Genomic DNA, 13,292 nt, shown 5'->3' with positions numbered 1-13,292 from the left:
AGTTAAATCCTTTTTTCAGTAAATAATCAAAACGAAATAATTTTTGTAAATTTTTCCTTGAATTAGCTATCCATCAATAATCATCAATGGCATAGTAGATACTGCACCGTAACAGAGGGTTTGAAGGATCGTGGCACAAGTACTTATATTTCCCGTAGCAATATGCTTACTGTTTGAGGGATGATGTAGGAGTGATCTTGGCCTGGACTGAGCCTATTTATTCTTCAACAGTTTTAACTGTTACGGCGCAATGTACTGCCAAGAAATCAATAGCGGTTGGGGATACAGTTTTAGTTTATGAAGAAAGTAAACACAAAGAGTCTTACTTAAATTTCTTTATTAAAAATGTAATTTACAGTATAAACAGTAAGGTCATACATGGCAGTGATGTTATTATTATTACTTATAAATATTTCGGCATCGCTATACATAATCCGACCAACACTTCCATATTCTCTACACCGTACTCGCTTCTGACACTTAAAAATTAATCATCAACATGAAACGCCACTAAAACATCAATAAAACTTCAAGATAAACAACAAACAGGCAAGTGTCAGACGCGAGCTGTCCTGCTATACTGCCAACCCGAGCTTACATGCCTAATCCATCCTAATTTACATCAATCCAAGAAACAACATTTTAATTATGCTTAATTTAATACAGTCCAATTTCATGAAATAATAAAGTCAACTTGCTAAAATAAAATATTTGTTTTAATGTCAGATCCCAAATATGTCAGATATATTCAAGAAATGTCGACGATAATATCAATAAATTGATCATTCAATTTCCATTTGCCTACTCAAGTACATTATAACATTCTTTGGGACATCGCAGCACTATTCTCCAGACCCTACTAAAACGTAGGGTCTCCTTACGTGCAGTTATACTTAATTCTACTATTTGCTAAGACTGTCTAAAAAATCAAACTAAGGTCACTGTACGATAAAAATAAATAAATACGCTTCTATACAAAAATAAGACATTTATATACGATGGTGAACACGTGAGCACTTGACACCTTCGCGGGCGGCCTTCTGTTCCTGCGCACTTTGCATTCCTAGCTAGCACTCTAGTCGCTACTCTACGTTATCTTGGTACGAGTCGAGGCCGCCCCAGCCGCCGATAACATTATACGTACGTTCTACTACATCGGCTAGTCGTCGCCGATACAATTGACTTCATATATCAAATATCTCGCACAATTACAAAAGTGATCGAGGAGCGTGTAAACTGTATAAGATTCCGTATTACAAAATTACATTTATCACCAAAAATATTTCATCAAGTTATCATCATACAACAATTTTAGATTCAGGCGCATCGTAGTAAAAATAGATCACGTGCATCTGTTACAATTTATTATAACTTGGTCAACAATGACACCTTCGTGCGTCGTCAAAAATTACCTATATAATCGTCGGAATTAGCTAGCATCTAATACTGTCTAAAATGTGAAGTGCCGATCGAGTACAAGACTGGCTCGCGATAATCTTCGTTTACATCGACCTCGGACGCACGGAAACTAAACGTCGATATATAAAAATACCTGGTCATAAACCGAAACTATCATACACTCGCACACGAAATAAATACAGGTACGCCGTCGTCTCCCGGCTCGGCCGCCTCGCGGGGCGCGCCGCCTGCAGTCCCGAGCATAGACCGCGCGCGGCCCGGCGCGCTCAGTCCGGCACCGCCACCGGCACGCCGGCCGCCGCGTGCGCCGCCGCCGGCGCCGGCCGGTGCAGCGTGAACGCGTCGTACACCTGCGCCAGCTCGTCCATGTGGTGCTCCTCCAGGCACAGGAAGCCGGCCAGGCTGGGCGCCGCGCGCCGCGCGCACGCCAGGCAGTGCACCACGTGGCGCCGCTCGTGCTCGCGCACCAGCAGCGCGTGCCACACCTCGCGCTCGCACGCGCCGCAGTAGTGGCTGGCCTCGCCGCGCGCGCGCCCGTGGAAGCGCACGGGCACGTTGCGCGCGCGCACGGCCGCCAGCGTGCCGGCCGCGGCGCGCATCGTCTGCAGCAGGCACGTGCGCATGGCGCGGTGCAGGCGCGGGTCCGACACGCGGATGTTGCGCGCCAGGTTCCACGTCAGGTGCACCATGGGCACGATGGACTTGAAGTTCTGCACCTTGTTCCACTCGTACCGCTCCAGCGCCAGCGAGTACTGGCGCGCGGTGAGCGGGCCGACGTTCCACGCGATGTTGTTGCACCAGCCGGTGGCCTGCACCCAGTGCACGCACCCCGCGTTGACCCACACCAAGTCTCCCGGCCGCTGCGTGAACCGATACACGGGCACTCCGTGCGCGCGTAGCTCCTCAGGATCGGGCCACCATGACCCGTGTAAGTACGACAAGCCATGCCTCTCGCACAGGTCGCGCACTCCACCCCAATACGCATCGGGTACACCGAACCACTCGCAATCGCCAGGTCCGATGTTAATGTTGATCGAACAGAAGTTGTTGTTCTCTTGATGACCGGGTGTGCGACTGCCCGGTACTTTCATGTACAACTGGACCGTGTTCATGCCCAGAATAACGTGCCCTACGTGTGATAGCATATTGGCAGCTGATGCGACACGTGCGAACGCTGGCAACTTCTGTAGCTCGGTGAGTTGAGGACGCCACTTTCGCTCGTCTGAAAGATCTACGTTGGTCCCAAAGCGCAGCATTCGTGCAGCTCGGCGACGTTTGACCGGCCCCGAGCCGGACTCGCGGCCGTCGGAGTCGGACAGCGCGCCGCCCCCGGTGGCGGTGTTGGCGCCGCCCCGCTCGCGCTCCTCGCGCAGCGACTCCTGGAAGGAGCCGGCCTGGTACTGCGCGTACTTGCGCACGGTGGTGTGCGAGCGGTGCGAGGCGCAGGCCCACACGCGGCGCCGCCCGGTGGGGTCCCAGTTCTCGTCGGCCGACTGCATGAGTTGCGTGCGCACTTCCACTGCATGGTCGGGCCACGCCTCCACTAGAGTCTTGGTGGAGAACAGCCCGAGGTCAAGCTTCAGCGCCGCAGTGAGGCCTCGAACAACAGCGATAGGGTGCTTTAGACAGAAGTCTTGCAGCTGTGGCGAGAATGCATCTCGCTTGGACTCCACGTAAACGAAAGGCGCTGGTGGCGCCAACTGTTCAGGGGACAGGCGCGGTGGTGGTACCGGAGGGGGCTCCGGCGGCCCGCACCCGTCGCCTAGTACTGACCACGCCGTAGGAGGGCCAGCGTTCTCCCTGAAATAGTAAGTAGACGTTAGTAAAGTGCAAAGGTAAAATGCTCTCTAAAGATAAAAAAAGATAAAATACTCACTTGCAAGATTCTAAAATCTGCTTCGAGTTCATGCCGATATGGAAGGAGACCGGCTTCAGCGGATCCGTCTTAAGGGGCTCCAGCTTCACAACAGGCTGCCGCCCGCCGAGAACAGTTTCACCACTACTGCCTGCATTACTGGAGCTATCTGCTGAAAAAAATATTACCAATTCACTATTTGGAGGAAACTAAGACTATTGTGTGCACTAGAAAGTTAATTTAACTTGGTTACGTAACATTAAACTCATAATTCGGATTGAAGTCGTTTAATGTCGTATCGTTAAATCCGCACTTGATGAATGATTAAATTAAAAACGTAAAATTGTTAGTCCTATCGTTGAAACGACCTGGCAGAATATATCAAGGCCGGCACGATAAATGGAATCCCTTGGAAATAAAGACTCTCACCGATAGGCATGCACAAAAATAGTTATCGCTTATCTGATCTCGAAATTCAGAAACGTCGGGAAATCACCGCGTTATATAAATACATAAATTGATACTGACTTTGTTTATTAACTTTATTATATTTCATATTAATGTAATGGTTTCGTAATTTCATTTTAATAATAATAATGCAAGAACGTGTGAAACCACAAATCTGTTAAAACTCGTAATGACATTGACAATTAACAAAAAAAGTTATGAAAAAAATAAACGTGTCATTCAATTGTACAAGTAATTTATTTTTCTTTGAGGAGTGTTTAATACATGTAAAATCAAGGATAGTAAGACTTCTGTGAGGTGCACTAACAAATAATAACGGATTGACATGATTTATCTACGTAAGGTATGCAAAATGCTTCATAAAACTCCAGCTATCAATAATAAGCGAACGTCAAGCATGATAAAGGTACCGAGATTTAATAAAAATAATAATCCATCTACTGGCAGAAATCTTATATTTCTAAATAAAACGAGCAGTAATGCATTCTATTTAAAAGCATAGAAATTTTAGCGGGATAACAAAAGAGCTCAATCATTCTTAAAGACGACCTTAGGCTTTTGTGGATCGCGAAGTTTTGCGCGGCTTTGTCAGTGGAACATAAGGACCGCATTATTCCGATATTCTCGCGTAATAGCTTAAGGATATGGTATAATGGTAGCTTTAACAGAGCTTAAGGGAAATTGCGGGCTAACAGATGTGGATCGTGAATCCGAACGTTTTTTGTCCAAGCTAGGCAGGTAGTAGTCAGGACACGAGGTGAAGCAGGTTGCGAAATCTTGTGGGAGTTTATATTTTAGTGATTTAAGTTTTGTTTACTTAATAAACATAAATTGTATCAATATTCTACGTGGGTTAATTGTATAACAATATCTATTTGGTTAGTTAATATTTTACTAGCTATAGGTAGGTATATTATAATCTATGCATAAAATATCTATGATATAAAATTTTAAAATTTCTTCACCGACTTTTTATCGTTTGTGTTTAATCTTTGAAGAGAAAATTTTAAAATACTTATGTTACTGTGTAGACGGATTTACACGAGTTCGTCTGAACAAAACGAATAAAACCGTTCTCGGCTGAGATACAAAGAATTTTCGTTGGAATTTATCTTGTCCTACAAACGCTTGGCCACTTTTTGCTGAGCTATCCAACTTTTGTCATTTTTAAACACTCACGACTGTAATCTGTACAAGTTTTTAACGATTGAAACACAAAATGCGTAACTTATTTCGGATATCATTATTATGTGAACAAGGACTTTTTATATAATTTTCGTATCAGCTCAACATAATCAATATAACAGAATAGCAGTGTAAACTTACCACTGATAGGCTCCTTCTTTACTTCGGGTTGAGTATCTGAGAACCTCTTCAACAGATCTTCGGCGAGCGACTCAGCGTTGTCGCCGCCGGTGGCGCTACCTTCGCTTTTCGTCACCTGTAAAACAATAAGAGATTAACACCACGATCAAGACGTCTTGCAACCCTACACATTATGCTAAAACCTGCCGCCGTTATAAGGGGAAACAAAGTTAGTACAAACCGCACGCGCTCGCGCCGCCTGCGCTTGTCGATACTGCGTCAGTAACTGCTGCATCAAAGCCTGCAAAACAATATTACATTACTGCAATCTCGATAAAGCAACACTAGTACAAGCTATTTAATAAGACAACGAACACAAACTAGTTAGTCTACTTTGTCTCTCACTACTTAACACTGTTATAGTATTACGAAATCAAATTCTTAAAATGATTGGTTGCAATCTGGACAGTCCTATTGTTGATCAACTTGTTGGGAGTCAAAAGTTATGGTTTTACACTAGATAAATAGATTAGTACTTGTTGCTGAGGTGACAAATTGTTGGAGTTCTTCTGTAAGAACTGTAGAGTCTGCAACTGGTGTTGTGTGAGTGGCGGGGGCTCCTCGGGTCTCTTCCCTGGGTATGGCGGGGGGGCTGACTTAGGCGCACGGGAAGACATTTCCGCGGATATTGGCAGGTTCCAAGCTTCCTCGATTGACGGGAGTTGGCGTCGTCTGCGGAATATACATGTCATCAGATCAGAAATCTCTTGCACATAAACGCGTGTTATATTGTACGTGCTAATAATATAAACTGCACAACTTACTTTCCCGTAACAGAAGGCATTGGGGCATGTGCCAAGTGTGCTCTCAGGAAAGCGAGCCTTTGCCGTAAAGCGGAATGCGATGCAGTTGCAGCTGCCCCGCCGTTTGTATAACACGCGAATGCGTCTCTTGGCATTTGGCAGCTTTCGTACAAACTGCCCAAGTTAGTCCACGCCGCAGAGTGACCCTTATCTAGTTGCACCGCGCAGATGTATGCTTGCAAGGCGTCCATGGGCTGGTTCTGTTGCTGATACAAAACGCTGCAGAAGAGAAATAGCGACAAATGTAAATGTAACAAGACTACTATTTCCATTAAAAGTATAACACAATTACGACTGAAAACGCTTCTTACCCTATAGAACACCATGTGTCAGCATTTCCTTCGGACTTTTCCACAGAATTCCTGTACGCAATGAAGGCATCGTGTACTTTTCCTTGTGCTGCGAAGCACCGTCCGAGTAGATAGAGTCCCGCCCCTGACTCGGGCTCGGCAGCCACGGCTCGCTGCAGGCACCAGATGGCAGCCCGCGCGCGAGCTGCCGGCTCACCCAGTGACACACAGCGGTGGTAGAGCCATCCTACGCAGATATTCACAACGTTAGTGGTAACGACCAATTGATAATTGCTTCTAAATTTAGAAAAGGCAATAACATCGAGGTCTCCACTCACCTAGCTGTCTGCAAACATCGGCTTTTAAAGTGGAGGACAACTGAGGTTCCTTTAGCAGCCTTTCATATGCATCTCTGGCTGCTTTCCTCAGACCTCTCGCTTCAAGCAGATGCGCGGCGTGGAAGCTGAGCTCGAGCCGGGTGAAGGTGGCATCCTGGTGTGGTGCGAGGCGGGCGCGCCTGAAGTGGACGGCGGCGATGGTCCAGTGGCGGCGCGCCTTGAACATGAGCGCCAGCCGCAGGTGCGCGTCTGCCGCGCGGGTGAACCCCGGCGACACGTACAGTGCCATTTGCAACGCCTTTGTAGCCCTGCCATTAAAATATTAAGTATCGGCATACCCTCGCCTCCAATATTATGAAGGGAACAAGAAATTTATTGCGGGCTATTGTTGCGCAAACAAGTCAACATAAGAGACAAAAGATTGCAGGCAATAAACTGAATAGTTTACATTTAAAAAGCCTTACAAAGGACTTTGTGCTGTACCGAACGACCGACTAGAAAACAATGTCAAAGTTACAGCCTGAACTTGACTGGCGGACAAGGTCAGACGAATTGTAAATAAATAGTATAAAGAATGAGTACAGTTATCATAACAACAGCGCGTACTTACATACGATGCCAAAACAGAAAGTAATGTGATCTTCGAATAATTCTTCTTTTTTGTAAAATAAATCATCAAAAGGTACTACTTGTTTGGAAATGTTCTGAAGCGAACGGATGGACAACAATACCGGAGTTTTTACTTTACTCTTTCGTTCCGTTCAAAATAGCACTACCTGTATAGATATTCATCCAGTTCGGAACTTCAGACTACCTATTCTAATATTTTTTTGGATTCGTATCGTGTTATGGCTTCAATTAAATCATAAAAAACGTCGTTTTTAAGTAGAAAATATCTACTTACTTACCTGCCTACTTGTGCTAAGTACTTAAATATAAGAGGTAGGTACGTACAAATTTTAAAGAGTAAAAATGCGTGTAATTAGTTTCTAAGAATTCACTATGAAGAGAGGGCGAAGACATGACGGTGCGTAAGAAATAAAATACGGAATTGAAGCATAATATCCGTAAGGTTATTGAGGAGCGCATCACCGGAGCGTAACGTCACCGATGCGCCCGCGGGGTCGATGACCGTCTGAGGCTCGGTCGTGCAATCGATCGGACGATGCAACACAACGTCTAGACAGCGATCGTCGTCCGAATCCGATGCCTATACCGCCTGTATTTAGATGACCTCCGCTGACATTTGGGAGCCGAAACAAAGGAGCGAGACAGGTGCTGCGCCGAGTTCACCCCGAAGCCCACAACTAAAATTAAGTGACGATTATACGCACGCACACATATACATCACTGTGACGGGCCATAGAGAGCTTTCACCGGCCGTGTTGCCGCCAGCGATGCTCGACATACATAATATAATAATATTATATTCCACATAACTTCTTATTCACACCCATTGTTCTTACAATTGAACTATGATTGCCTGTTATCACGCGACACACCATTCCATCTTTACCAGCTGAATATCAGTGGAACTTCACGAAAAAAGTAATTTAAACCTGTATAATAAAAATTAAATAATAAACTAATTACTTGCGTAATTAGTAAATGATTTTCAGACTTATACATACGTAATAAACTTCAAATTAACAATTATTACATCATGCCGTGACCTTGATAGGATTAGTTTCGTTGACGGATATGATAAAAATGCTAATGAAGACCATTTACATTTTAACAATGAATTACGTTAGTATAAAAATTTCACTGTAGTATTTTGTGTATTTGGTGTCTATGTATGTAGGTAGTACGATAAGGAATTGTATAATAGGGCAGCGAGTGCCCAATGTGCCCCTATACAAAGATAACACTTTGGTCTTTGTACGATATCACTGAGTAGGTTTATGGTTCACTACTTCACACCCACCCACGCGGTGCGATAATACGACATGTATACGACTGTCACGATAACAATATTGATCAAAATATACTAGTGTGTATTTAGTGTTTGTACAAGTACGAAGCTACGAAATGCCGATATGCCCCGAGTACTCACTGACATAGTGTCATTTAACATCACGTTTTTACAACGCGCGTTCATTTTACAAACCATCCGCTTGTTCGCTATCCAGTTTGATTAAAAAAACCGTGACTAGTCGAATAAATCCACGCTTTTTATAACTTTCTTGTAGATTTCTCGTCTGAACATCTGTTTACTTTATACAATAATACATGTACCACATGATGGTATGGATAAATAAATATCCCGAGTAAACGACTGGATCGATTATAATCCGGTTCGCTACCTGCCCGCGCCCAACCTTGGCCATTATCAGTTCACTCAGGTAAGGGCATTGTATACAGCCCTACGTATACAAACGAAATACTTGCACCAATTTAAACGAATTTCTTGAATTGCTGAATGATAGTCTGAATGGAGTTATTATAGGTAGCCCAATACAGATTTTTAAAGTAAGATACAGCTTCAAACGATGAATGTATCGTTTGATGAAGCTCGGGAGTTATTTCTGCGGCACAGCAAGACTAACAGAAAGTAACCAGGAAGCTTGGAATGTGTGCAGTGTTCGAGGTGTTTAGCGAAGCACTCGTCGCAGTGAACAACGAGCGGTGCTGAGGCGGGTGTGCTGGTGGGCGCGGGGAGAGGACACTGGCATGAGGCAGCTCGGCTTGACCTAGTTCTGCACAGTCGCGGCGGCTCAAGGACGGATCGACCGCTATTTATAGAGTTCATTCGTCGGTCGTCATAGCACTCACTTTACATAACTGAAGTAAGCAGTCGCTAGGTGCGTCGCGGCCGCGACACGTGATCCGGCTGCACATAATGAACTCGCAATACTTTCCCACGGAACACCCGACCTCGGGGAACATACGCACAATAATAAACCTATTTACCGAGGGATGCTCAAGATTCAATAGAGCTCACGTGGTGCTGAGAAATAAGGTCAAAGTCATACACTTGTGCTCCTGATTACTACCGGAAATCAACATTTACGTAATTAAAGTGACTAAGACAAAACGAGGTCAGGCGACGAATTAAAAGAATTTAGTGTTTGTCATATGAATGTATCAACAAACAGATAGACATACGGTTAAAACAATTGGACCGAGTTATCAATGAAGAAGCACATACCACGTGGACGATATTTGGCTACGAATAGTTGTACCATACGTATAGTAGGTGCCTATCAATAGTTTTACTATTTTAGTACCAGTGATGCAATCATGTGATGCATTCAACATGAACGCATACAATTCACCTGATTGTACTTATTGCATCACGGCCTTGGCTCCACGGTAACAGAGTGCAACACAAACTGCAACTGTGTGCACTATATAACAAGCTAGTGAAGGTCCTGCGTCCATTATACGTATTACAAACACACGTAAGACTTTATTACTTCCTTCATGGCAGATGCCACCTGATGAATTATACATTACATAGCTAGCCACATTACAGAGCCACACCCCGTCGATTGGAGAACTGGCTTCGTTCAATAGAGTTCGCAAACAATGGTATTTTGATTGCGTACCTTACAGCTGACGGACGACGCTCCGGTGTTGGCACTCAACATTCATTTATACTAGAGCCTGGTTCTGTTCACGTTATTTTGCGGTTTCAATTATATTGTAGCCGCTGCTTTGATATTATCAAGGTTCGTATCTTAGGGCATAGGTTTAGCCGCGTTGTGAAACGTACGTGCCTCCATGCACATAATTGATAATGAACGAGGGCTCGTTTATCGCCGACGTCATGCTATTTGACCCACTTTCGTCCCATTCGATACCACTTATACACATACTGTAGGTTACCTACTCACAAATGATCTCATGAACGCGATATTTCAGATATGTGCCGGCTATTTTCAGTAACGGCGCAATTCACTACACAGAATTGAAATTGAGTGCTCATAAAGTTGAAGCAATTCATATCCAATTCTATTTTATTCTAAGGTCAAATGAAAATGTGGGCCATCTGTATTAACAACCACGGAAATTCTGTTCAACTAAATTAGTTCTGAAGTGTATAACTACAACTACCGAGAATTCTAGCCGCCTACCGCCTATGAATCTTTTATGTATACGAATACCAGATCGGTACTGGTACGGTTCAAATAACTTCATGTTCAAACACCGGATGACGAAATAAGGTTAGTTCTTGATAACAGCTACAATATTAAAAGCCGTATTATCGATTTCAATGCTAACGCAGTAAAGAAATATTGTGTAGATAAAGATAATTCCTGTTATTCTATACAACACAAGGTAGTTGTGAAGACGGCAGTTGGAGGCTACGCTTACGGTACCTGAGACTGAGACCTAAGCCAGCGGCTAAAATATTATTACATTATGTTGGCCATTTAAATTCTTATGAGCACGCTCTTCACAACCCATAACTATAGCGAGTACGTACACGTCTCAGCAATCTCATACGATACGAACGAACCTCGATACGATATTGCAAATGATATTCTTATTTAAATTAGTCGTTTTAATCCCCAGTGCAGGTCTACGCATTAATTCCACGCATAATTGTACGAGTGCCGTTATATCCACTAATTATATTTAACAGGCTCATTGTGAATGCGAACGCTTCGACTGGCATGGATAATGTTGCAACAATTCTACGTACATTTCCAGCAAGGTACGATTGTGTTAAATTATAGTTAGGTGTGAGTAATTAAATGTCACACGTAAATAGATACAAAGAAATATGGACGCGGAAGTGAGCAGACATCGCAGCTGCACACTGAGACACTTAGTCACACTCACATGCGACTCGAATACTTGATATTCTGTCCGCACGTCCATAAAAAAATCAGATAGTCGTGGCACTCGTGGCTCAGCAAAATTATGCGACTTCATTAATAAACTGGTTCTCCTCGACTGTTCAACTCTCCGTGTGTTTTATTTTATTGCACATGTTGAATAATACCCATCAATATCTACGTCAGCTGTTTTTATTACTAATATACATTATGAGTTAATTAATTATGACTGCACAGTGAAAAGTCCATGATTCTTCCAAAATAAAGCGCAGATGTACGGCGGAAATTGTATTTTAAAATCTGAATTCGATCCGCATTTACAAAGCAACATGCAAAGCGGAGCTTCCCCTTACATAAAAAGAACAGAACATTTTGCACTATTATTACATTACAAGAGCGGAGTGCCCTTGATAACTACCCTATACGATTCACACAGTTCACAAGTGTTCTAACAAGTACAATACTTATTTACATGCAGCAGAATTAAAAATGTGCCCCATCCCTAACATTACGTTTAGAAGGGTTGAACCCTTTGAGAACTGTTTAAGCCGACGTCATAGGTTGTTGTGTGGACAAAAGCGAGGGCAGTAGCACATACATACGCGCACGGTTCAATCGGTGCAACACGCACGAAGAACGCAGTAGATGGCGAGCCCTCCCTAGCTGGCTGTGTGTGGCACTGGGGGAACATTGGTTTGTGATCGTTCAATGGTGACGTAACATCTCGCGAGCTTCGAGCCCTTTCGAATGCTACCTTTTTGCGGTCACCGTTCGCTTTCTAATTCTAATGCCCATTGTGCGTAGTGACGGCTAAAATGTAAGTACAGATCGACATCCGTGAGAAGAGCTCGCTTGCTACATAATTATGCGTGCTCGTATGTGCGTGAGCGTAGTTTGTTATTTCCAGAAGATGTATAACTATGTAGGACATACAACACACAGATAAGTAATACTCGTATCGCCTATGCAGTAAGACCTTTTCCACATAAGACCTCAAGGTTGTATTAGCATGATATCATTTGTGGATTTCCAAGTTGTAATCGACTACGACAATGCAAAGCTAAATTTATTATACGATTTAATTGCAGTAAAATCCATTCCACGGCCGTATTATGCAAAACAGTATGAAACTAAGACCCAAGTGGAAAATAATAGTGATTAAATAATGTAAAATAGATATTTCAAATGACTTCCAATATTGTTCGGAATAAGATGATGAAATTAAAATAGAATTAGGCATCATGCTACTTGATTATGTTACTGTTTTAACCACCGATATTAATTTGAAAATGATGTGCATTTTAATACGGATATCATTTGCTATATATAAACTGGAAACAGGACATAGAAACATCACACTGAACGTAACAATGCATGTAAATCGGGTAAAAAACATACATTTGAAACGATATTATGTACAATAACAATCGTTACTGACGCTAATAAGTAGAGTCCACAATAGTTTTGTTATCTGTCCACAATATACCGAGTGTGAAGAAACTACGCAAGTAATTTACGTAACGCACGTTACTTCACGGGAATCATCATCTACGTGATCAACATATTTAGTACCCGACCGTCCAATTACTAGGAAAACTACCAATATTGTGAATTACCACGAATTTTACTGTTCAACGTTAAGTACGTCTTTAGAATAAATTTCTGACAATCATCGTTTTTGAAAACGTTCAAAAATTGTAAAATCATTGAGTTTACTTAACATAATAATATAGGGCAATATTTTTCTGAATGTGATATTAATATGTGAGTATGTGACATTACATCACACGGCCATATTAGTCAGTGTTGGTGTAAACAAAAAGTTACAGCGATGCTTACTCAGCCGCGGCCTTGCTTGGCGTGACGTTACGCGCGGCCCGCCCGCTACCGTGACGTGCTGTGATGTGACGTATGGCTTTTTTCGCGGAAATTCCACCGCGGACATCGCTCGCGGAGATTGCGAATTT

At 43.2% G+C, this 13,292-nt stretch overlaps 1 protein-coding gene across 5 annotated transcripts in view; it reads right to left on the bottom strand.

Moving 5' to 3' along the window:
• Positions 1-320: 320 nt before the first annotated feature.
• LOC118279250 (lysine-specific demethylase 6A) overlaps positions 321-13,292 on the bottom strand; it is a 28,676-nt gene continuing 15,704 nt past the window's right edge. For 2 of the 5 annotated variants that reach the window (XM_050699099.1, XM_050699103.1), the window contains 8 exons: positions 6,539-6,846; positions 6,222-6,447; positions 5,872-6,129; positions 5,584-5,779; positions 5,289-5,348; positions 5,069-5,183; positions 3,296-3,446; positions 321-3,219 (listed from right to left, as the gene is read on the bottom strand). In XM_050699099.1, coding sequence (XP_050555056.1) covers positions 1,686-3,219; positions 3,296-3,446; positions 5,069-5,183; positions 5,289-5,348; positions 5,584-5,779; positions 5,872-6,129; positions 6,222-6,447; positions 6,539-6,846 — 2,848 coding nt within the window. In that variant the 3' untranslated portion in view covers positions 321-1,685. The remainder of the gene's footprint in view (positions 3,220-3,295; positions 3,447-5,068; positions 5,184-5,288; positions 5,349-5,583; positions 5,780-5,871; positions 6,130-6,221; positions 6,448-6,538; positions 6,847-13,292) is intronic. The other 3 variants (XM_050699100.1, XM_050699102.1, XM_050699101.1) reach the window with 3 other exon arrangements.

The sequence above is a fragment of the Spodoptera frugiperda genome, chromosome 15 (assembly GCF_023101765.2).
Source record: "Spodoptera frugiperda isolate SF20-4 chromosome 15, AGI-APGP_CSIRO_Sfru_2.0, whole genome shotgun sequence".
Classification (NCBI taxonomy): Eukaryota; Metazoa; Arthropoda; class Insecta; order Lepidoptera; family Noctuidae; genus Spodoptera; species Spodoptera frugiperda.
The sequence above is the reverse complement of the archived record's forward strand: the minus strand, read 5'-3'. Positions and strand labels throughout refer to the sequence as shown.